The 26,673-nt window shown below is 37.6% G+C and overlaps 1 protein-coding gene across 2 annotated transcripts in view; it reads left to right on the top strand.

The window, feature by feature from the left end:
• ADGRD1 (adhesion G protein-coupled receptor D1) overlaps positions 1-26,673 on the top strand; it is a 435,558-nt gene that overhangs the window by 304,881 nt on the left and 104,004 nt on the right. For both annotated transcript variants that reach the window (XM_074299712.1, XM_074299710.1), the window contains 2 exons: positions 4,581-4,692; positions 22,909-23,062. In XM_074299712.1, coding sequence (XP_074155813.1) covers positions 4,581-4,692; positions 22,909-23,062 — 266 coding nt within the window. The remainder of the gene's footprint in view (positions 1-4,580; positions 4,693-22,908; positions 23,063-26,673) is intronic.

Raw genomic sequence — 26,673 nt, forward strand, 5'->3', positions numbered from 1 at the left:
ATCTCACCAGGGTCTGACATTTTCTCCACCTTCTTTTTTGTCTTCTCCTCCCTTCCCTCCTGCTGCCTGAGCTCTATTGTTATATGGAAACTCACTTTCCAATCCAAGGCTTCAGGATCTCCTCCCTCCCTCACCCCCTCCCTGGCCAACTATGGGGCTTCAGTAGTCAGGATGCTGTGGGACCCCAGCTCCATCCTAGACAGTCTCTTTAGTGAGTTCTGAACCCCTTCAGGTCAGTAACCACTTAACTGGTACCTTCCAGGATCCCACAAATGGCCTAATGGAACAATCAGATTTCAGAGGTCTTGCTGTTGGGAGTTGGCAATGAGCAGCGTCTTGTGGATGCTATCACTCACTGGGATATGAGTTCCTCACTCTGTGTCTCAGGAATAAATGGGGCCACTGGGGGGAAATTGAAAAGGGAAGACTCAGGAATGAGAATGTTCAGAGAAAATAGTTGTATCGTCTGCTCGTTAGCCAGAGATTCAGCTTGCATGTTTCCTATCAGGGCTGCCTATCTCAGGTGAAATTATGATGCTTTTATTAACACCTGAATAGTAGCAAAGAAATGAATTTCCCATCTGTTCCTGAGTATTTAGCATTTTCCTATTGTGTAGAGTTTCTCTCTCTCTCCCCTCCATAACAAACTGGATATTTAATCTATTCTGACTCATTTCTGGAATATGGCAGCCCCTCTATCTCTTTCTGTTCCCTTGGTGACAACTGTATTTGGGATGGAACCTGTGAGGGACTCAATCTGTCTGGAGATGCTGGACAGTTTATAAACCATACCAAGCCCTAGTCCTTGACCCTGCCCTTCAGAGCATCTGGACAGGGTCAGATAACACTCCCACAGCCCTGTATACCCACACATATACATGCATATTCCTTTTTTTAAAAGGTCAATATTTTATTTTTTTATTGAAGCTTTTTATTTTCAAAACATATGCATGAATAATTTTTCAACGTTGACCCTTGCAAAACCTTGTGTTCCAATTTTTCCCCTCTTTCCCTCCACCCCCTCCCCTAGGTGGCAAGTAATCCAATATATGTTATACATGTTAAAATATATATTAAATCCAATATCACATGCATGTTCCTTTCCTGACTGAAGGAGAACTGGATGGGAAAGGTGAATGTGAGAAAGTATGAGGCATTAGGAAAATTTCCTGGGGATCAATCATTGGGAAATAAGTTTTAGGGCTTTGGAAGCATCAAAAACTGAAAATGGAGGATCAGTGCAGATGGGATGGGAGAAAAAATCTGGAAAAACTTCATTTGCTATTTGGAGCAACTAGATCATACAGTGGAGAGAGTGCTGGCCTAGACCCAGGAAGAACTAAATTTAAATGTGTTACCCTGGGTGAAATGCTTAACTTATATTTGCCTCAGTTTCCTCATCTGTAAAGGAGGATCATCATAATAGCACTTACTTCCTCTCTGGGGTGTTTTGAGAATTAAATGAGATAATTATATTTAGCAAATTAGTAAAATTTAGCATTTAGTAAAAAATTATCATTTAGCAAATAGTAAAGGATATATATATATGTATGTATAGATTTACATGCACAACGCACACATGTATTTATACACATATATGTATCTATAGCCATAAATGCACATATGGATACACACATGTATTTTGTGTGTATATACATGCATGTGCATATATGCATATATAGATATATATCTATATCTATCTACACACACACACATACACACACACACACACATACACACACACATGAATTGGAAACCAGGTTCAAATCCAGAATCTGCCTTTTACTATGTCACTCAGGTAACAACCATTATTAAGTGCTTACTGTGGGGCAACCACTAGGGTACAAAGAAAGGCAAAGACACAGTCCTTACCTTTAAAAAGTCTACAATCTAATGGAGCAGCCAACATATAAACAACTAGGTTATTTAATTATAAAAGGAAGATGATATCAGAGGGAAGGCCTCCTGAAGAAAGTGAGATTTCAGCTGTGTGACCTTGGGCAGTTAACTCTTCTCTAGGTTTTTGTTTTAAATGATGGGATTCCCACATCTTAGAATGTCAGAGTTGGATTCTAGTTTAACTCAAACTTGACCAGGAATCCATTCTTCAACTTATCCAACAAGTAATCACCCAACCTTTGCTTGGAAAGCTGTGGTGAGAGAATGCCCACTACTTCTACTTTGGGATAGCTAGAAGTTATACAAAGTTTTTTTTTTTTTTAATTTTCAATTTTTCTTAAAGTTCAGTCTACATTTCTCCCTTTGTAGTTTATACCCATTGCTTCTAGTTTTGCCCTCTCAGTCCAACAGAACAAATCTAATCCCTTTTCCATTTGACACTGTACTTAAATACTATAATCAATCAATCAATCTATAAGTATTTATGAAATGCCTACTGTGTGACAGTGATTTGGAGATTACATATATAAAATCAAGACTATCCCTGATCTCAAGGATCTTATATTCTGCTGAGGAGATTAAAAAAATCCTCAAGATATGTAAATACAGGGTACAGATTCGTAATATGCAAAATTATTCAGTAAGGGCTTCTGTTCATTCAGGCACTGGGGGAATAGCCTGTGCAAAGATGTGTAAATTGGTAGCAGGAGATTAGAATATCCTGGGAAGGAACAGGAAGTGGATCAGTTTGGTTAGAAGGGAAAGTGGTATTATCTCTCCCATGCTTGCCCCTTACCCATCCCCAGTAGAGGCATGAACTTTTTCTTCTCCAAGCTGAATAATTCTGGTTCCTTCATATAGCGTTATCATCATCATCATTATTTCCATATCACTTAAAGATTAGCAGAGCACTTAACATATGGTATTGCATTAGATCCTCACATCCATCTTGGGAGATAAGTGTTATTATCTCCAAATTAAAGGCAGAGGGAGGTGAAGTAACTTGATTAGGCTCACACAACAACTAATATTAAACTATTAACTGGCAGTTATATAGTGTTTACAATGTGCCAGCGACTGTGCTAAGCATTTGCAATAATTATCTAATTTGATCCTCACAACAATCCTGAGAGATAAGTGTTATTTCTCCCATTTTGCAGATGAGGAATTTGAGGAAAACACCGGGTAAGTGATTGCCTAGGGTCAGATTTGAATTCAGATTTTCCTGATTTCAGGTCCTGCACTCTATCCAAAACTGAGTCACTTTCCATGAAATCAAAATCTTTTCCCATTGTCTACTTCTCAATGGCTTCCAGTTGTACTGATGACCTCTAAAGTCCTTTTATAGCTCTAAATCCAATGATGTGAGTGGAAGTGGAAAGCAGAATCATGGAATAAGAAACTATCCAGGCTGGTGGTCTTGAGAACAGAGAGCCCTGAGGACTATCAGAATATTCGAACTAGGAGGGATCTTTCAGAAACTCTCTAGTTCAAAGTTATCATGTTACCTATGGACAACATGAGCCCCAGAGAATATAAATGACTTGGCCAGGATCACTTAGGCAGCCAGTAGCTGAGGTGGGATTTGCCCCAAATCATCTGAATCCAAATTCAATGCTCTTTTCCTCAAGGTAGGCTGCTTCTTGTTAATTACACTGGGCATTTCCTGGATGTTGGGGTACATGAGAATTTAAAAACTCTGTTACCATCTGGCATCAAGTAGCCCTAGGTTATTTGGCATGGAATCAGGCAACTTCCTTCCTTGTTCTTCCTGTCATCACTATTGGAACTTCATCCTTTTTAAGGACTGACTTGCAGTTTGGTGATGCTTCATTTTTTGCATACAGATGAAGTTTATTCCTGGAGTGATGCGTCCTCCCCCCCTTTCCTCTCTGCCCCTTAGTGCCTGCCTGTCTTTTCAAATTATTCAGGAGAGAATGGACAGGGCCACTTATGGATGATTTCTTTTCTTTTCTTTTCTTTTTTTTTTTTTTTCTTTTTTTCTTTTCTCCTACTTATTCACACTGAATTAACAGGGAGAAAAAAACCAAAAAAACAAAAACTAAAAGCAAACATTCTGGGCGTATGTCCTATTTCCCCCATCAGAGGTCTAACTGTCTTGCATGCCATCATGTTCCCCATGTCCTTGCCATGGAAAGGGTTTGGTAAAGTCAAAGCAGCCTTACAGAGGCCAAAAGGAACCACCCATGAGTGTATTCTGGTACAGAGCAGGTTTTGTAGCCTTGGTGAAGAGGGGTCTACATTGAAACACTCATGATATCTTTGAAATTGAAATAAGCTTCTCATTCTTGGGCACTGAGGGGCTGGTAGCTATGATTTCCTTATTTTCAGCTCTTAATGAAACCATTTTAAAAAAACCCAGAGAAAAAGGCAAATTCACAGTAGTAATAGAATACTTCCCCTCTACAATAGATCTGAGAACTTGGGTTTAAATTCTATTTCTTACATTTACTGCCTATGTAATCTTAGGCAGTCACCTCATTTCTCTAGGCCTCAGTTATCCCATCTGTAAAATGAAGGAATTATGACCTAGATGATCTATGAATTCCCTTCTAGCTTTAGACCTATGGTTTTATGATCTTATAATAAGTTGGGAATCAGCCAGGAGAGATGTACTGTCATTTTGATTGTAATCCTTGCTTTATCTTTTTCCCCTCCAGCTCCGTCAGTACCATTCGAAACCAGCGCTACCATATCCACGCCAACTTGTCCTTTGCTATTCTGGTGGCCCAGATCTTACTTCTCATCAGTTTCCGATTTGAGCCAGGAACAGTAAGTAGACAAAAAAAAAATAACAAATTAAAACAAAACAAAACAAAACCCCAAACCCTAAACCATTTTTTATTTTTATGGTGGATTAAATGTTGTATCAAAAATCTTCCTGTAAGATGTATTCCTGGGAAAATTTTAGAATGGATCTTTCAAGGGATGGAGGATGATAAACATCCAGAAAAAGAAGTGGTGATTAAAAAGAGCTACATGGCTTCATCAAGAATATGTAATGCCCGGCTAACCTTATTTCTTTTTTTGACAGGGCTATTAAACTAGGAGATGAGAAGAATGCTATAGATATGGTTTGCCTAGGCTTTGGTCATGTATTGGTAAAATAGCTTATGCTGTTCTTGAGAAAAGAGAGAGAGATGTGTCCTAGAAAGGCATGCAATTAAATGAATTTGGAACTGGTTGAATCATCCTACTTAAAGAGTCATCATTAATGGTTTGACCTCACCTTTGCAAGGAAATCTCCAAATGATTGCCTAGAGATCTGATCTTGGCTCTTTGCTGTTTAATTTTGTTTTAATACCAATGACTTAGAGAAAGGCACAGAGAAAATTTTATAGAATTTGGAAGTGACATCAAGCTAGAAGGACTAACTAACACAGTTGATGAAAGAATCAGGATCTAAAAAAATCTTGTAACATTATTATGTGTTATACTGAATCTAATAAGATGGAATTAATCAGATAGAAGAAGGAGGTAATAGTCTCATTGTATTCTGCCCTGATCATATCTCATCTGGATAGTTGTATTTAATTCTAGATGCCATGGCTTAAGAAGATTGTCGATAGAGGTGGAAAGTGTCTAGAGAAGGATTGCCAAAAATGGTGACAGTCCTCAAGTTCATGTTGTATGGGAATCACTTGAAGGAAGTGGGTATGTTTAGCTTGAAAAACAGAATACTCAGAGGGGACATGGTAGTTGGTTAGACTTGTTTTGCTTAGCCCCAGAATGCCAGACAAGAACCAATGGGTTGAAGTTGCAAAATGATCAATTAACCTACTTTAAAAATTTGGAAACACTTTGCTTTATGAATCATGTTGGGAGAAAAAAAATCAGAACAAAAGGGAAAAACCATGAGAGAGAAAAGAAACAGAAAAAAGAAGTGAATATAGCATGTTTTGATTTACATTTAATCTCCAGGGGCAGCTAGGTGGCTCAGTGGATGGAGCACCAGCCCTGAAGTCAGGAGGACCTGAGTTCAAATATGGCCTTAGACACTTTACATTTTCTAGCAGTGCAATCCTGGGCAAGTCACTTTACCCCAATTGCCTCAGCAAAAAACCAAAAACAAAACAAAAAAACTAGAAGTACATTCAATCTCCATAGTTCTTTTTCTGAATGCACATGGCATTTTCTATCCAGTCTATTGGGATCTCTTTGGATCACTGAACCACTGAGAAGAACCAAGTCTTTCATAGTTAATCATCGTGCATTCTTGCTATTACTGTATACAATACTGTGTTACTGTATTCCTGGTTCTGCTTGTTTTGCTCAGCATCAGTTTGTGTAAATCTTTTCAGGCTTTCTAAAATCAGCTTGTTCTTCATTTTTTACAGAACATATATCCCATTACCTTCATATATCACAACTAATTCAGCCATTCCTCAATTGATGGGCGTCTACTCATTTTCCAAAAAGAGCTGCTACAAATTTTTTGCACATGTGGGTTCTTTTCCCTGCTTTATGATTTCCTTGAGATACAGACCCACTTGAGACACTGCTGGGTCAAAGAGTATGCACAGTTTGATAACCTTATCAATTAGCCTTACTGTCAGAAAATACTTCTTAACAATTATATCCCATCACCAAATGGGATGACTTGCCTCCATTCCAGGGAGTAGAATTCTCCTCCTTCAAGTTCTTCTAGAGAATGAGGCTACTTCCTTTTCATGTACTGGCGGGACCAAATTGCCTCTAAGGTCCCTTCCAACTTTCAAATTCTGTGATCCACAATAGGCACTGATTGTTAACTAGGATAGTACAAAGGATAGTGGTAATGAAGTCACAATTATAAGGTACCAGTTGGTAACTGTCACTTTAAGAAAAAAGACAGACTTGCTCTGTTTTTATGTCTCATTTTATCTAGCTGTGAAATAAGGAGAGGATCTCCTTCCATCTCTAAATCCTAGAATCCTTCATGGAAAAAACAGTTAGGCTATAGCACCTATTGACACAAACTTATTCTACTTTGCATATCTAAAGTAGCGCTATAACTAGGGTCGTGCCATAGAGCTTTGCTCCAAGTTGGGCAATTTATAAGGGGCTGACACCAGAGTCCCACAGTATGTGTGTTCCTCTGATTACCATGTCCCTAATGTACTATAAATTTTGTTCTGGGAGAATTTTCTCTCTTCAAAAGTTTAGAAAACCTATGATGTCCCTGTGTCATCTGGTGGCCATGTTCTAGCAGTTCCTGAGACCAGTTGTTCCAGATGCAAAAATTATGAATTACATTCTGTTTATCCTCTGTATCTCCTTTCCACCCAATCCTGAACTCTTCCTTGGACACTCTGGTTCTACTGGTTGGACCTTCACTTTCTCTTGTCCAGGACCAGGCCTCTTGGTTATTTCCTAGTCATTTCCAAACCATGCTGCTGCCCTTCCCACTCCCTTCCTTCTTTTTAGCTTTCTTTATGTTTTACTTTTCCACATTAGAATATAAACTCCTTGAGGGCAGAGACTGTTTTGCTTACTTAGCATGTATTTAACTTTTATTAAATATATTTTCTTTCCTCCCTCCCTCTTTCCCTCCCTCCCTCCTTCCCTTCCTTCCTTCCCTCCCTTCCTTCCTTCCTTCCTTCCTTCCTTCCTTCCTTCCTTCCTTCCTTCCTTCCTTCCTTCCTTCCTTCCTTCCTTCCTTCCTTCCTTCCTTCCTTCCTTCCCTTCTTCTTTCTTTCCTTCCTCCCTTTCTCCCTTTCCTTTGTTCCTTCCTTTTTCTCTTCCTTCAAATTTATTATAATTGAAATCCCGACCAAAGTTCTGCCAGAAGCATATGTCTGAAGTTCAGCCAGGGGGATTGGAAATGAAGAATAGATCTGACCTGTAAAGACTGACAACAGACCCCTCACCTATGGTTCTGTGAGAGCCCTGGTTGATGAGTAAGTGACCATATTTGACTCATCCTTCAGAAGGAAGAAGCCAGTGAAGCAGAGGGATTCACATCAGGAGACAATTTTCTTAGGTAGGACTGCAGAAGCTCAATGTCTGGCAAGAAGCAGGCTGCATGTTCTATTGATCTGAACCCTGCTAATGACTTAGCCAAGACCGCCATCTTGCCCTGATTATGAGTTGACAGGAATATTATCAACAAGGGATCTTTTCTTCCCTGTTGGGAAACAGAGCAGCCTATATCTTTGTAAGAAAGAGAAATTAGAGTTGTTTATGCAAATGTATGTAAACACATGTAAATATAGCCAGTGGCTGGGGCTTTGCTTGATTTTGAATGACTTTTAAAGGTTCACAGTACTAACCCAGGGGTCTCACACACAGTGTATGTTCTGCAAATTTTGGTTGAATTGAACTAAAGAGTTGATTCTAGTAAAGACCTGTTCTCTTCTCTTTATTTCCTGGCTATAGACACTTCTACTTCTACCCCTTGCTCATACATCTCCCAGTTGTGTCCTTGGTCACAAGGAAGGCTGGTGAGAGAGTGAGGAGGCTGTACAGAATCCCTGAAGGGCCACCCCACTACCAGGAAACAAGTTGACTGCTAGTGGGTCAAGAATATCACCTTTCTTCAAAAGCTTGAAATATTTAGTTACTCATGAGAACAAGAAAATCTCTTTTTTAATAATAATAAAAAAAGTTGGTTTAGAGAATTTCAGAGTTAGGAGGGACCTCAATGGCTACACACACACACATGCATACACACACACACACACACACACACACACACACACACACACACACACAGTTTCTTCTATAACATATCCAATATACCCAACTACTCATTGTGTTATCTCTGCTTGAAGACCCCTCCCTAAGGGAGAGAGAATCTACTGTTTCCTGGTTCAGCCCATCCCAATTTGGCCCACTCTAATTGCCAAAAATTGAGTTAATATTTGTAAAGCACTTTGCAAACCACAAAGTACTATATAAATGCTGGCTGTTGTTGCTAAATCAAGTTTCCATTGACCTTGCAAATATATGGACTTGAATGTCTCATCACACCCACTCAGTCTATAGCAGGATGAGGAAATTTTTTCTACCAAAGACCATTTGAATATTCCTGAATGAGGATGAAGATATCTGGCCTAGGCTTGGGTGCAGTATTTTTTAAATAAAATGAGCCTTCATAATTTTGGATATATTCACTCAGGAGTCAGGATGGCTTTGCCAAAGGCTGAAGGTAGTAAGGTCCTCAGGGGGTGATCTTTGGAGGGCTAGTATTTTGGAGAGTGTATCCCCAGAATGGGTAGCAAGAAAGTGGCTGGGGTGGGTGGCTGGATGGGTGTCAAGCATCTCGAGAAGTCTTTTGTCTTTTCTCTCATTGCCTTTTTTTTCTCCAGAAATCTTTTGCAAATTCAAACAGTTTTCTGAATAGTGTTGTGAGAACAAGCTTTCCCCACAGACTCTGTAGTACTCTAGCAAGTGACTCTGATAATACCCACTAGTTATGTGATCTTAAGCAAATCACTTACCCTCTGCCTGCCTCAGTTTCCTCAATTGTAAAATGGAGATAAGTATAGCATATGTCTCTTAGGGTTGTGGTGAGGATAAAATTAGATAAATTTGCAGTTAATGCAAAGCCTGACATATATTATGTGCTACATAAATACTAGCTATTTTTATTAGTAATGATTATTATGATCCTCATAGATCTTATTTGTATATAGTTTTCTTTTATGTTTTATCTCTCCTATTACACTGTGAGCTTCTTGAGGGAAATAACTTTTTTTTTTTTTGGCCTTTTTTTGAATCCTTAGTGCATAGCTCATAGTACCTGGCATATAATAGGTGCTAAATAAATGCTTATTGATTTGTAAAATGGGAATAACAGTAGCACTTACCTCACAGTGTTGTAATCAGGCTGGAAGGAAATAATACATGTAAAGTATTTGCAAACCTTGAAATACAATATTTTTTATAACTATAAAATCTAAGTATATTTTATAAAATATAAATTTTTAGTTATAACTAATTTTAGGGCACATAGATGGTACAGTGGCTAGAGCAATAGAGAGACATTCTTCTTCATGAATTTGAATCCATATTCAGATACTTACTAGTTGCATGACCCTATTTGCCTCAGTTTCCTCATCTGTACAATGAATTGTAGGAGATGCCAAACCACTTCAGTATTTTTACCAAGAAAATTACACATGGGATTATGAAAAGTGGGGGACAGTCAAAACAATTCAACAACAACAAATTGTTATTAGTCTTAATTATTCTTTAGAACGTACACCTCTGTCTTTATGTTCCCAAAATCTGGCACAGAGAAAATGCTTAAGAGCCTATTGCTTGTAGGTTGATCAATATCCACCTATTCGGTCAACTGTAATAAATCACTTTTAAATATCACCAGGTTCTGTCTAAGGATTGAAGACAACTTCTATTTCCAGTGTTTATTTAATTCCCTAGCTCTGATCTTCCCACCTCAAAGCTCTGTGATCTGGCCCTTTGGCAGCAGGGACAATGGGCTCCAGAGATCCAAGGTTTATTTAATTCCCTGGCTCTGATCTTCCCACCTCAAAGCTGTGTGATCTGGCCCTTTGGCAGCAGGGACAATGGACTCCAGAGATCCAGGGGAAAAGGCTTGGTTCAGCCTCATGACTTACACTGATTAGTGACACATGGTCCATTTGCTTCTCTAAGATTGAGCTGAGATCTCGGTGCACATCAGGGAGTGGGATTCTCATTACCAGGTTTTCACTGTCAGACCGTTTCCTCACTGTCTCCTTGGGAGGGGAAGATGCTGTCAGCAAAGCTTAGACCTTGTCTCGAGTTTTGTCATTGGGATGATGCTGAGAAAACAAGTGTGCCGGGTAGGAAGGCAGCTGTCTTTGGGAGAAAGATGTATGTCTTACTGCATTAGACTGGGAGCCAAGAATTGTGCCTTCTGGTTTCCTGATTTTTCCATTGAGTTTAGCAAGTCTGGGATGCCTAGCCTGCTTATCTGAGTAAATGTCAGGACCTGTTTATCTCTAAGTTCTTGCCCTGGACTTACCCAATTAGAAACTATAGTAACTATCTTCAAAATACTTACAATCTGAATCATTATACTTTTTATGGGAAGAGCTCATGGATTCATATCCTCAGAATTTGTGATTAGTTAGGCAGCTTTTATATCATCAATAATAAAAATGGATTTGCTAAACAACTTAATATTGAAAATAATATTCCAGTAAGTATACTTATTTACCACAACCAAAATTTTAAAACACAGAGAATTAGAACAGATTCAAGAAGCAATTTCCCATTCAGTTCTTCTCTGTTGTTATAAGTCAATTCAGTAAGCATTTATTAATTGTAAGATGCTATTTCTTAAATATTCTTATGTGAAAATTTGGTTCGTGGTTTTTTATCTCTCAGAGAAATAGAAAGTTTGAAATTCCAACTGGTTAAGTCATTTTATTGATGGGAGAGTGAGCGTAGTATAATGAAATATATGGCAGATTTGGACTCAGAGGGCCTAGGGTGGAAAGTCTTCCTCAGACATTTAACTTCTCTGGCTTCCAAGTTTCTCATTTGTAAAATGAAAGAGTTGACTAGATAATCTTTAAGGTTTCTTACATGATTTCAAACATGATTTTTACTGTCTTATCAACATGAATGAATGAAAAAATGAGTTAGACCTGGAGTCAGAAGGGCCAGTCGACCTCAGATGTTTAATTAGCTATGTGAGTCTGAGCAAGCCATTTCAATTCTGTTTGCCTCAGTATCTCATCTGTAAAATGGGGATAACAAAAGTACTTAACCCCCAGGGTTGTTGTGAAGATAAAATGAGATATTATTTGTAAAAAGCTTAAGACCTGATATATAGTAGGCTCTATATAAATATTATCTTATTATTATTATGAAAAAGAATGTATTAAGTATTTAATATATGACTAAATGTGAGGTATACAAATACAAAAAAGAGACAAATATTTTTATCTTCAAGGAATATGCATTCTAATAAGGAAGACACCACATTTCAAGGAATGGTGACTAGGAAAAGGTGTTTTGGTCTGAGATGTCACAGAAATGGTGACTGGAATCATTGGGCAGTCAATAGTCATGCCTTTTCAATCAATGCTAGTATTGGTTTGATTACTGTTCTCTGAAAAGAAAGGAAAAACAAAAGGAAGGAAGTAAGGAAAGAAAGAAGCAAGGGAGAAAGGGAGAATGGCATAAAAGAAGGAAGGAAAAAAAGAGGGGGGAAGAAATGAAAGGAGGAAGAAAAGAAGAAAAAATGAAAGAAGGAAGAAAAGAAGAAAAAATGAAAGAAGGATGAAAAAAATAAAAAAAAGGAAAGAAAGAAGGGAAGAAGGAAGAAAACAAATATTTAATAAGCACTTTTCTGTACCAAGAACTATGCTAAGGGATTTACAGATATTATCTCATTTGATTTCACAACAACCCTTGAAAGTTATCCCCATTTTATAATTGAGGAAACATGTGTGTGTATGTGTGTGTGTGTGTGTGTGTGTGTGTGTGTGTGTGTGGTGTGTGTGTGTGTGTGTGTGTGTGTGTGTGTGTGTGTGGTGTGTGTGTGTGTGTGTGTGTGTGTGTGTGTGTGTGTGTGTGTGTGTGTGTGTGTGTGTGTGTGTGGGGGGGGGGGGAATTGGGGACAGGGCAGAAAAATGACCAGGTTGAAGCATTGTTAGGGACCTAGGCTGGACTAGACAAAGTGGGCTATATTTGTTTTATATAAGGGAGGAAAGGTAGTTGAATGGAAAGAACACTGGATAAGGAGGCAGAGGATTTGGGGTTCAAATCCCACTTTATCATTTACCAGTCAAGTGACCTTGAAAGGTCATTTCACTTGTCTGGATTCATTTCCTCATCTACATTAATAATGCCTTTTAAGATCCCTCCTGGGTTTAAATCTGAGATTCTATCATTTATGTATGATGCAGGACTTTTAGGCCCTGTTGAGAAATGTCACAACCTTTTGGAGTCAGTGAGTGACCAAGTCATCGAGTCATAGGCCATTTGATATCATCCAACAAAAAGGAGTGAAGGGCTTAGTTTTTGCCAGATTATAATGCTTTTCATTCACCCAGGGATTTCTAGGCAGAGGAGCCATTCTAATAAATTTACATCGGATTGAATCGGTCTTACCTTGCTCTTCTGGTCTTCAGAATTTGCTGACTTTCTGAGCCACTGAAGCAAACCTTGCCCTGTAGTACTATTACTACTGATGCTAGCTGATATTGATAGAATACTTTGTAGACATTATCTAATTTGATCCAAAAGTGTTTTGTAAGATAGATACTGTAGGCTATAGACATACAGCATTAGAGCTCAAAGAGACCTTTGAGACTAAATGTACCAACCCACTCATTTTATAGATGTGGAAACAGGGGCCTAGAAAGGCCAGGGGATCAGAGCTGGAAGCAATTTCAGAGGTCGTGTAGTCCAGCCCCTTCATTTTATAGAGCAGGAAAGTGAGGGCAGTTGAGTTATGGGATTAAAGATTTTAGCTTTAAAAAATACATGCATCTCAGAAGCCATTTAGCTGAACCTCCACATATGGCTGGACCCTGGGAGTCTGTAATAGTATTGTTGATTCTGAGCCATAAAAGACCTGAGAAGGGCAGACCTCAAATGGCCCATTGGTTAGAATTCTGGGCCTGGAATCAGGAAGATCTGAATTCAAATGTAGCCTAGCTATGGCGCTGTGGGCAAATCATTTAACTCTGTTTACCTCAGTTTCCTCATTTGTAAAATGAATTGGAGAAGGAAATAGCGAACTGTTCTAGGATCTTTGCCAAGAAAACTCCAAATGGGTCATGAAGGGTTAAGCATGACTGAAAAATGCTGAACAACAAAACATCTCAGAAATCAGCTAGACTACCCTTTTCATTTTATAGATGGGGAAACGGAGGCCCAAGGAGGTTCATAGGATTAGATAAGGATTTTAGATCGAGAATCTGGAAAGGATCTTAAAGGCTAATTAGTTCAGCCTCCATATATATATTTTAATTTCCTCTCTGTATATATGTATGTGTATACATACACACATACACACAGAGGGAATTAAATAACAATAAAATATTATAATCCTAATTTTTCAGGTAAGGAAATTGAGACCTGAGGAAATCAAAGGACTAAATCAATGGCAAAGTTTGCCTCACAAGCTGTCCCTCTTGGTGATATATGTGTGGTCCATTTCCAGTATCAGGAGCAGAGTTGAAACTGGGGTCTCAATTGAATCTATGCTCAGGTTCTGCCTCCTTTTCCCCATCCTGTTCCCAGATAATACTAGGGCAGAGGAGGCCTGCTGGATGTCAGAGCCATGCACTGGCTTGCCCCTACTCTCAGAGGAGAAGCTACTGTTTCCACAACAGGGATAATGAAATCTTCACTCATTTCTGAGTCTGTAAATAGCTTTACTCTGATGGACCCAGAGTGTGAGTGATGATTCTGACAAGTTCTGCAGTTCAGGGAGAAGGCTGTGCCTTGATCCACATCCCTTTGAAAGATCCGTCCATGGCAGGCGGAGAGTGTGAATCAAATGAGATGATGGATGTGAAGTGATTTGTAACCCTTAGTAGTCAGAGGCTCCAGTAGAGCTGTAATTTCAGTCATGTTGGTCTTCTCCCCCACCAGAGACCTGCACATAGTAAAGGGAAGGAAACACCTTTATTAAATGCTTACTATGTACCAAGCTTTATAGATATTACCCAATCTGATTCTCACAATGACCTTGAAAAGTATCTTATTATTATCCCATTTTGAGGAAACGAGGCAGAAAGATAGTAAGTAACTTGGCCACGGTTACTAAGGCCAGAATAGAATTCAGGGCTTTCTGATTCCAGGCCCAAAGCTTTATCCACTGTGTGATCTAACTGATTACATTAAAGATAGTTGTAGGATATGCATCCCAATGAGATGACAGCTGTAAATTTCTTTGTAACTCCCATGTATCTATGGTCTCATCAATATAGATGTTCCTTCCAACATGGCGGATCACAAGCCACCCATGTCTACTCATCCTTCCATGCTCTTATCCTACAAGTTTTCCCAGGGGGCTCTATCTACCATTCTAAAGAACCTCCTTTACTTCCCTTGTTATCTCAAGGAAAGGTATAGAGGTATGCTTGCTGGCTTTCTATCAGTCCATATCCCTCACTCAATGATCAACTCAATATTTTTTTTTTCCTGATTAAGCAATTCCTGGATGACATCCTTCATACTGCTTTTCCTGCATGATATCTAATTTATAATGCACTACAGCCTGCTCACACCCACTCCCCATTATTCTTTGGCCAAACCACTTCTTTAGTTATCTAGAGATTATGATGTTCTATCTCACATATTACCAGAAGGACATGGTGTTAAAAAGATGGACCTTTGTATCAGGGAGAAATGTGTGATGTGACCCTGAAAGGTCCCTATAAATGTCAACGGGTATTATAAATTCATGTCAGTGACACAGAGAAAATAAGGACATGTTTTTGGATGGGATTGTTCTAGTCACCTCCCACTCCTACCTGAAAAGAGAATGTGAGAACAGGGAAGGGAGATCCTGTTCACTATTCTGCAACCGGAGGACAGCACAAACATTGCCCCCATTGTCAAAAATTCACAAATTCAGGAGGGAGATTTTGTCTGAAAAGTTTCGATCCAGTCCATTTCAATCTATTCAATCCATTAAATCCAATCCAACCTAAATTAATCCAGTCAGATCCAATTCAGTCCAGATTAATCCAATCCAATCCAGTCCATTTTAGTTCCAGCCAACAAGCACTTATATTTTCTGTACCTACAGTGTAGGAAGTACTATGCTAGGTACTAGAAATATAGATACAACCAGTTAATGCACAAATATTTATTAAGCACCCACAATGTACCAAGCACTGTGCTCAACTATAATAATAGTAGGAAAAAAAAGAACAACCGTTGCTGCCTACAAAAGATTACATTTTACTTGAAAACATCAGAGAATCATGAAACCAGTCCAGGAAAGTCCAGGAGTGACTTTAGAAAGTGAATCATTCAGTCAACAAATATAAGAACCAGTCACTGTGCTGAGAATTAGGAATACAAGTGAAAAGTTGTCTAGTCTCAAAAAAAAATTAAATTCTAATGGAAGAAATAACATGCCCCTATAAGGATATCCACAGAGCATACACAAAGCAGACACAAGTTAAATTGGGTGAAAAGGGATAAACAGTTTGAGGGATTCCAGGAGACAGAGGTGAGAAGAGAGAGCATCCCAGTCAGGAGAAGGGTTGTGATGAATAAAGATTAGTAAATGTATCAATTTGGTTGGAATGGAGAGTGCATAAAGGGGAATTATTTGCACTCAGTCTGGAAAGGTAGAGCAAAGTCAGACTGCAAAGTAGTTTAAATGCTCATCTGAAGAGTTCGTATTTTTTTTCTCCAGGTCATAAGGAACCAATGAAATTTCTTGAGCAAAGGATTGGAATATTGGAATATCATTTTAGCAGTTACCTGGAGAATGGATTGGGAGTAGGAGGGAGAGATTTGAAAGAGGGAAAGTAATTAGGAATCTACTTTAATAGTGGAGAGGAGAAGCAATGAGGACCTGAATTCGAACTTTGTCCTAAAGTGTCAATTTGGCACTTTTAATGAGTCTTAGTGCTAAAACTCCTGCCCTCCCAAAGAAAAACAAAAACCAGGTAGTTGAGATGACTGAATGGTCCTGGGCAACATTGTAGTCTGTGACTCTTCCTGATGTCCTTGAGATTGAGATCTGGGGACCAGCCAGCCAACAAATATTTATTAATGTACCAGGCATTGTGCTAAGAGCTGGGAGAGCAAAGAAAAGCAAAAATAAGTGATTTAAGCATTTTTCAAATAAAGAAACAATATCTGTAGAAAATCAGGCCCCTAAAAGATATATGGAGAGTAGATGGAGTAATCTGAGAGGATATTAAGGTAAAAAGAAAAGAATTGTCTCAGAAAATAACTGGGAATACACAGACAAAAAAGACCTGCCTTAAAGAATTTATAATTCTAGTAGGGAATAAAGGGCTGGGAGAAAATTAGGATAGAGATAGAGCCATCCAAGGAGAATGCTAGTGATGGAAGACTGTTCCGTAATTTCATTTTCTTGCTTATTACTTGCGCTGTCTTACTGGGAACTCATCCATGACTAAATAATGAAAAGATTTATTCTGGAACTGAATTCCTGTTGTTACGTGTATAATTAAAGGGGTCATCTTTTGTGAACTTTGGGGATGAATAGTGTGTTGGATTGAATTGCTATTTTCTGGTTACTAGGAAAAAACTTGAACTGCATTTGATAGTTTCCTGTGATAATTTCCCTTTGAGACAGATGTGGAGGAGTACATTTGTAAGCAATATAACTAGGTAGGAATGGTGATGAAATATTGGAAGCCTTCAAGTCAACAGAAGGTTATCTGATTGGCTGAGACTGAAGCAATGATTATACAATGGACCAGTGAGCTCTCTCAAGAGCTTCTCCCCCCAATTTCACACGCTTCATATAAAGAGGGTCCTATCTTTGATCCATATTCATGGACTCCAAAACTCCCTATTTGAGCCTAATCTCTTGTCCTTCTACATTGTAATCTCTAACTGTGTTCTTTGTCCTCATATTACTCACTCCCAATTTTTTTTTTTTTTACCACCTATGAGTGCCTTTAAAGCAATATCATCTCCAGAATGGATTTGCTCTGTAGGTATTTGGTTGGGTCTAATACCTTTTTCCTGACTTCATTTTCTCGCATTCCCTTTCCATTCCTTCATATAATAATTGTGTCCTAAGGTGTTAGAATCCAGATGTGATGGTTTCATTCTTATCAATGATGAGAAGATATCACCAAAGAAATGCTAGCAAATAGATTCAATTGTATGCAGAAAAGACTACAGACCCAGCCTAATGTGTTATTCTATCTGTGCTAATAGAATTTCTGCTCTGCACATGGCTCCTTCCACTCACTCCATAGACCCCCTGTAGTGACCTTCCTGCTCCTCATACAAGATTTCTCATCTTTTTGCCTTTTTTAGTCTGTCCCCTATGTCCAGAATACCTTTCCACCCACCAAGGACTTTTAGAATCGCTAGTTTCCTTCAAGAGTCAACTTTAGAGTTACCTTTTACATGAGACCTTTTCTGATCACTCTCCCCAGATCCTTGTCTCTTTATCCCCCTTCCCCAGCTATTTGGATTTATATTTTAATTTTATATATACTTAAGTTATGCAAGTCCTGTCTCCTTTAGCAAAATACAAACTCCTGAAGGGCAAGCAATGCTTATTTTTATTGTTATTGTTCCTGCATCCTCGGTACCTAATAGTACTAAGTACCTAATAGTAGCTACCTTAATAGCTTTAAGTACCTAATTAATATTATTAAGTACTTCATACCATAGTGGTATGGTAATGGTACATACTTAAAAAGGTTTTCTTATTTGGTCATTGATTGTGTATCTGTACTCACAAATAGAAAATAATTTTTTTGAAGGCAGGTACTGTTTCCTTCCTTTTCTCTCTTGCATGTCTAGTATTTAACACAGTGCCTAGGACATAAAAGATGCTTAATATCTCCTTACTGAAAACACATCTTTGATTAGCCACCATTTCAGTCTTTGCATTTAAGTTTATTATTCCTTTCTCTTGTAAATAAATCCTAAATGTGGTACATTTATGGCTTAGAGTATGTGAGGGTAAGGGCAAAAAGAGAAAGATGGAATGAATGTTAAAGAGAATAATCAAGTTATGGCAAGAGTGTTAGAAGCAGGAAATGTTATCAGGGATCAGGAGCTTCATCTTTGAACCAAGAAAACCAAGCATATTGGGAAATCTAAAAGATCAAGAACTATCTAGATTTCCAAATCTTCTAATGAGGTTTTGGATATCAATAAAATTCAGAAATACAGTAATGCAAATGACAGTAGTATTAATAATATGGCCTTTAATGTATAAAGTATACAGCATTTAGAGAGATGAAAAGTGCTTGGTCTTTGAATCTGCTGGAGAAGAAACTAATGTGCTGGGAAGCTGATAAGATTTGATATGAAAAATGGAAAAATTCACAAACTCACAAAATACCAGATATAAAAGAATTCTGAGATCCATCTTGTCCTGCCCATGTCTGAATAAAAACCTCTTTTTCAATATTCATAGTCATTTGGCCTTTGCTTTAAGACTTTTAATTAAGGAAGCTTCCTTACTTATGGATACTCCATTTCACTTTTGGCTAGCTCTGATTTTTAGGAAATCTATCCTTAGCCCAAATTTAAATTTATCCCATTTCCCTCTCAGCTTCTATCCAATATTCTTCATTCTGTCCTCTGGGATCAGGTAAAACAAATCCAATCCATTTTCCAGATGACTGCCCTCCAGATCCTTGGAGACTGATTTCATATCCCCTTATGTCTTTTCGTTTATAGGCATATTATACATAAACATACACACATATGTATCTATGTTCAAACAGTTGTTTTCAGTCTTGTCTGATCCTTTATGACTCCTTGTGGGAATTTTTTGGTAAAGGCATTGGAGTGGTTTGTTATTTTTTCCCCTCTAGCTCGTTTTACAGATGAGGAAACTGAGATAAATAAGAGCTAATAAGTGTCTGAGGTTGGAGTTGAACTCATGAAGATGAGTCTTTCTGACTCCAGATCTGACATTCTATCCATTGTGCCACTTAACTGCCTGTAAGAAAACCATCATTAATTCATTTAACAATTTAACAATTTTAACAATTTAACTTTTAATAATTGCTTCCTTGGCAGAACGCTCTTGTCACTACCCTGATTACTTTACAGAGAACCTGCTCCAGATTGTCATTGATTTTCTTAAAATAACTTTTGCCAGACCGAACTCAGCATTCAAAATGTGGTTTAGGAGTAATCAAAGCAGGAGGGGGATCAGGAGTGCAACTTCCCTAGTTTTGATTGTTCTTCTTCTCTTAATGGAATTTAAATTGTTAGCTTTCTTGCTGTCTTTTCTTTTTCCTTTTTGATTCATATATAGCTTTTAGTCTCTTAGAAACCTATAAACCTCTCAGTTCACACACATACACACACACACACACACACACACACACACACACACACAGAGAGTTGTCTAATTATGCTTACTTCTATCCTGTATTTGGGCAATTGCTTTTTTGGACCCACATGTAAGACTTGATATTTCTCATTATTAAATTCTGAAAGAGCAGCATGATGTATTACAGAGCCATACTGTGTAGTCCTTCATTTCCTGCTTTGCACTTTCTTTGACATTAAGAAATATTGCTGTTGATCTTCAAATGCAGTTTTTTAAGAGTCTATATTATGCAAAGATCTAGGTCAAGTCATCCACCCCTGACACTTAGTGATTGCCTGATCCTAGACAAGTCACATAATCTCTCGGTGCCCCAGGTAACTCTAACATTTTGAATGGCAGGATAATAGCTGTTCTGCCTTGGTAGGGGGAATTTCTTGCTATGGATCATAGAAGCATAGATTTAGAGATAGAAGATATTTTAGACATGCTTTACTATAACTACTTCTTTTATTTCATCTCCACCAATGAAATCACAGCTTTTAGAGGCCTCCTTCCTCAAGCCCTTGAATCATCTTATTGGATATAGCTCATTGCTTTAGCTTTCAAGATCTTTTTGGATCCTCACACATGTGACAAGCTAGTTGGCTTTATAATTGCCTAAAGTCACTGTAGTTATAAGATATAGAATATATTTCCTTATTAGATCCTGGATGTAGAAGAGATTTCAAAGGTCACCTAATCCAACTTCTACAAATGAGGAAAGGGACGTTCCAGAAAGCTAGATAATTTGTCTAAGATAACACAGATATGGTATTTGAATCCAGGTGTTTTGGAGAAATCTCTAAAGTTAATGAATGCTCTGTCTCTTTAAAAAGTCTATATATATATATATATAGGAGAGGGAAGAGAGGAAGAGGGAGAAAGAAGTACATATCTATATAGTTAGAGAGAAAGGTGTATATATATATGTATATATATACCACTTTCTCTGCTAGAATATCAGAGTATGTTTTGTGTCTATCCTTGCAGACCTAATACCCAGCACAGTGCTGTTCACATTATAGTCCCTTAAGAAGTGTTTGCCAAGGAAACTTGAATTGGGTTGAATTAAAAAACTCAAGGCTCCTGTAGCCTTGTAGTACAAAGCTATTGTAGCCTAAGGGTGCATTCTGATGTGTCCTAAGAATGCAAAGGCATATGTTGGGTAGACAAAATGCTTCAGTGGCTTATTGAAACTAATTGTTTCAATTGCCTTTCTTCCGTTTGAGCTCAGTTCTACCCCGTCTGGTAGCTTTAGACGCGGCTGTGGGGTGTGTTTTTGGCACACAATTGTGGGAGTAAGGTTTTAGATGATTCATCTTGAAATCATCTCAAATGAGTCTGAGGGTGCAGCTGGAGACCAGCCTTGAGTCAGGCAGGAGGCAGCCCACCACTGAGTGGTTAGAGACTGAAAGAAAATTGCTAAGATCTTATAATGGTTTGGTCTAGTGGGGAAAAGCGCTAGGTTTGGAAAAGGGACCTGGGTTTGAATGCTAACTTGGCCACTTATAGAAAGCAATGTGACAAAATAGAATTTAAGCACTAATTCTAGTGTCTAAGGACTGTGATTCGAATCCTTCTTCTAATACTTATTCCTGGTATAACTTTGGCATATAAATACCTTGATTCTATTCTCCCTCAATCTCAGTTTCTTAAAAAATTAATAATAATAACAACAATCCTAATACTAACAATACAATCAGGTTCCAATAATGAATTTTCTGAAATGGAGCCATTATTTGAATTTGCACTTTATATTTTCACTGGGTTGGAATCAATGACCATATTTTACATCATTATAATGTCAATACAATTTAAATAGAAAAGATGTGTAACAATACAGGGGTTTCATTATTGGTCTGCTTGAGATCTAATTATAGTTAGCATTCATTTAGTCCTTTGAGGTATGAAAAATTTCTGATGAAAGAGAAGATGAGGTGAGATGGCCCTTGAGGTTTTTTTTGGATCCTGGCCTTTGATCTTGGAAAAATCACTCAATTTCCCTGTGCCTCAGTTTCTTCATCTGTAAAATGAAGGGATTGGAGTACCCCTCCACATCTTGTTCAACCTCTATAGCTGGGATTTATATAGAACTTTAAGATTTGCAAAACACATTACATATATCATCATTTGATCCTCATAACCTTGTGATATGAGTGCCATTATCAAATTCATGTTATAGGGAAAGAAAGTGAGGCTGAGAGAGGTTAAATGACTTGTTCTGGGTTACACAGTGAGTAAATGTAAGCCAAGACTTGAATTCATATCTTCTTGTCTCTTAAACTCAGACCCTGATTCATTATATTACCTAGCTTTCCTGAAAAAAAAAAATGGAAGTCACTCCTACTAGAGGTAAAACTCCAGATAAATAATCAATATAGAAGTAAAAGGATCCTTAGAACTCATCCACTTTAACCCTTTTGTTTTGCCCATAAAGCATCTGTTTTTCCCAGAGTGTACAATTGGTATGGTTTGAACTCAAGTTCCCAGTGCCCCTGCTGTTTCTCCCAACTTACCATTTAACTGGATTTTATTTATTTATTTTGCTTTTCTTTCAACCATTTTGTTCCAGTACCTTTGTTTGGATCAAGGGTTCTTAATTATTTTTTGTGTCCTGGAAACTTTTGGCAGTCTGGTAAATCCTAGGGACCCCTTCTCAGAGTGATATCTTTAAATGCTTAAAATAAAATATGTAATATTGGATTACTTGCCATCTAGGGGAAGGGAGTGGGAGAAGGGGGTTGGGGAAAAGGGGAGGAATTGGAACACAAGGTTTTTCAAGGGTCAATGTTGAAAAATTATCTTTGTATATGTTTTGGAAATTAAAAAAAACTTCAATAAAAAATAAAATAAAATATGTAGAATTGCAAAGGATCACCAAATGTTGGTGAAAATAAAGACAAAATTATTTTTTCCTCATCCAAGTTCATGAACACCCTGAAATCTATCTCCATATCTTCCTGTTTCAGAACTCTGATGTTAGAGTGAAATCCAAATAAGTCTCAAATATTGTTTCTCTGCTTTGGCCGTAGATTCCTTGCAAAGTCTTAGCAGTGCTGCTCCACTTCTTCTTCCTGAGTGCCTTCGCTTGGATGCTGGTGGAAGGCTTGCATCTTTACAGCATGGTGATCAAGGTGTTCGGCTCAGAGGAGAGCAAGCATCTCTACTACTATGCCATTGGTTGGGGTAGGTTCTGCTTGCAAGGTTTATTATCTTACCTCCATTCCCACACTATTGCTCTACCATTAATAAGAAAGGAAACCTGAGAAACCAGTGTCTGAGCTAAGAGTGACATTAAAAAGTGTCCAAGAAGAGAACCCTGTTTCTTAAAATAGAGTTCAAACCAAAAGAAAAGGAAAAAAAAGGAGAGAGAAAAAGAGGAAAGAAAGGGAAATGGGAAGGAAAGAGGGATGGGGAAAGAAGGAAAGATGAAAGGAAGAGAGAAAGAAAGAGAGGAAAAAAGAAAAATAAAGAAAGGAAAGAAAAAAGAAGAAAGGAAAAATAAAAAAGAAAGAAATAAGGGAGAGAAGGAAAGAAAAAAGAGAGAAAAAGGAAGATGAAGAAAAGAATGAAGGAAGGAGAAAGAAAAAAAAGAAATGAGGGAGAGAGGGAAAGAAAGCAGGAAAGAAGGAAGGGAAAAAGAGCAAGAAGAAGAAAGGAACAAATGAACAAAATAAAAAATGAAAAGAAAAGAGAAAGGAAGAAAGAAAAAAGGGATAGAGGGAGTAAAAAAAAAGGAAAAAAGAATGAAAGAGAGAGAATAGAAAAAAAATTCATTTATCAAACCTCAGACATATGACAGTGCCCTGGAGGCTGCCTTTCAGGTTGAGGTTTTGGACTGTGTAATTGATACCTGGCATTCGTGAATTTGCTGCATTAAATTTACTTTGGCATAAGGAAATGTTACATGTTGCTGGTAATCTCCAAATTGGCTGTTTCCTTAGGCCACATTATGCAAGGAGCCCAATAAGCATGTTTGTTTTGTGCTTTCGATTGCAAATATTATTTCATTGGGAGATTAAACTGAGCTAAAATTCTAACCCCTGCTCCAGTGGAGAGAACAATTCACCATCACTCACTCACTTCAGAGCGCAACTGCCAGAGAGAGCTAATGTTTAGGCATAAATAGCTTTGGAAGAGGAAAATTTATATTCAAAACTTCAGGGCCAAGAGTTTGGAACACTGTTCAGTGGAGTTGGAATGTAGGTACTTTGGTCTAATTCCTAGATCCGTCCGATAATATTTATTATTATTTCTATTTTTGTGTAGAGAGGTGGGCATAGACTGCCCTCTAAGTCTTTGACCCAAGATGGGTTCCTAGCCAATAAAGCCATCAGGAATTTTCCTTTTTCCCCAAACTTGGTTAGATCGTTATAACTTGGCCCTAACGAGGCCCAGCTTATGATTCTGAACCTTATATGGCTCAGCTTAGCTCTAAGGGTAGCACCTCCAATCTCAGATAGCTGTTTTGTCACAAGGAAGAGGGGACAGAAGGATGGTAGCTTATCCCTAGTCCAATTTAGAATAATGCTCTGTTGATAGTAGATAAATGACATTAATCCATGTCAGAAAGAACAATAGTGAACAGCAATACTCCTTTTTGGAAAGTCTTTATTCAACAACACACACTTATTGAATTTGTGAAATATGCTGGCCTAGATACTAGTCACTGGGGAGACCCAAAGGTAAATAAGACACAAGTCTGGTCTCAAGTAGCATATAGTCTACAGTATCTTGCCTGAACTAATGTATAAATGTGGGATGCTGCAGTCTTTACTAATTCAATTCAACAAACATTTTATTCATTGCATTCAGACATAGGATTTTATAGAGGCCACCTTGTCCAAAATCATATTTTACAAATGAAAAAAATAATCTTCAGAGAGAATAATTAATTTGTCTAAGGATACAGGTAATAAATAACTGAAATTAAAAACCAGGTCCTTTAAATTGTTATTCTGTTTTCTGTCCTATTAATGCTTACTATGTACAAGACCCTGGGTATCCAAAGCCAGCCTTGTAATATTATATATTATAGACATATATATTATATTATAGATATATAATCCATCCTTCCATCTATCTATCTATCTATCTATCTTACTATCATTTTGTTTATCAGTCTGGTTCTCTGTTTATCAGTCTATCTTCTTTCTTCCTATCTCTCTATTCATCTATTTGGCTGTCTAGTTATCTGGTTATCAATCTGGCTATCTGTCTGTTATCAATCTATCTGTCTTCTTTCTAACTATTTATCTGGAATCAAAAGATTTTCTATCTTTCTATCCATCCATTCATCTATCTATCTATCTATCTATCTATCTATCTATCTATCTGCCTTCTTATCTATCTTTTTGTTAATCAGTCTGGCTATCTGTCTGTTTATCGATCTCTCTTCTTTCTTCCTATTTATTTGGCCATTTATCTGTTTGTCTATCAATCTGTTATCAATTTTTTTGCTTTCTTCCTATCAATCTGGAATCAAAACATTTTTCTATCTATTTACCTATCTATCTATCTATCATCTAATATCTATCTGTCCATTTACCAGCTATCTATCGATGTAGATGAATATATACATGGATAGACTAAAGAACCCCAGTCCTCCTCTATTCAATGACACTTTTTTGAGGAAGACACTTCAAGAAATTTTCTCTCACTATTATCTGAAATGTTCTTTCTTCTTATCTCTACCTTCTGTCTTCCTTTGCATCCTTTAAATCCCAGAATAACATCCTACCTTCTACAAGAAGTCTTTCCTAATTCTCCTTAATCCTAGTGCCTTCTTTCTTTTAGTTATTTCCAATTTACTCTGAATATAATAGTTGTTTACATGCTGTCTCCCTTATTAGATTGTAAATTCTTCGAGGAGAGGGATTAACTTTTGCCTCTTTTTGTATCCCTAATGATTAGAGTAATGCCTGGCAAACAGTAGGTGGTTAATAAATGTTTATTGATTGATATTTTATTAATCAGTCTGGTTATATATCTATATGCCTATCTATCTATCTATTTATCTTATCTATCTATCTGTCATTTATCTAACTGCCTATCTACTTATTTACCTACTATCTATCTATCTTTAGAAAACATCCAGTTCAACCCTCTCATTTTTCCTCTCATGGGGAAACTGAGGCCAAGGGACATTAAGTGGCTTGCTCTAGATCAAACAAATAATCATCAGCAAATGCAGGGCTTGTAAATAGATCCTCTGACCCCAGATTCAGTCCTCTGTCCAGCCCACTATTTCCTACATATTTTATGTACTTCACCGAGAACATAAAAAGAATTGTTTCGAGACAGGCTAAAAGTGTTATTTCAATGCAGAATATTTGTATCGACCGATAGTCCTTGAAATTTTGATGTAACTCCCTACAGGGGGAAAAAAACATTTCTTTTTGTACTAGTGATTCCAAAAGCAAGTTCTGAATAGGGAAAAAGGATAAAGACACCTTCCATGCGCACCTAACTCAAAACTCATCAAGTCAGACAAAAGCGAACTTGTTCTATTTCTTGTGTGAATGATGCTTAACAAGGTCCCACAATTAGAAGTTGGAAAAAATCCCTTCTCTGACAATGGAATTAAAGAAAATGGAAAAAAAGATACTGAAAGGCAAAATATGCCTGTAATTATGAAGACTTTGAACAGTGTTGTACAACATGCATTAGCTATTCTTCACAAATGAATTTGAAAATGAAATCAAAAGTATTTTTTAAGGAAACCAAGGTTTTATTGCTTTTCTAATTTGAAGAGTTAGTGTTCCTGAAGCTGCTTTGGAGGACTGGGGGTGGACGAG

This window comes from Sminthopsis crassicaudata, chromosome 1 (genome assembly GCF_048593235.1).
Source record: "Sminthopsis crassicaudata isolate SCR6 chromosome 1, ASM4859323v1, whole genome shotgun sequence".
In the NCBI taxonomy this organism is placed as follows: domain Eukaryota; kingdom Metazoa; phylum Chordata; class Mammalia; order Dasyuromorphia; family Dasyuridae; genus Sminthopsis; species Sminthopsis crassicaudata.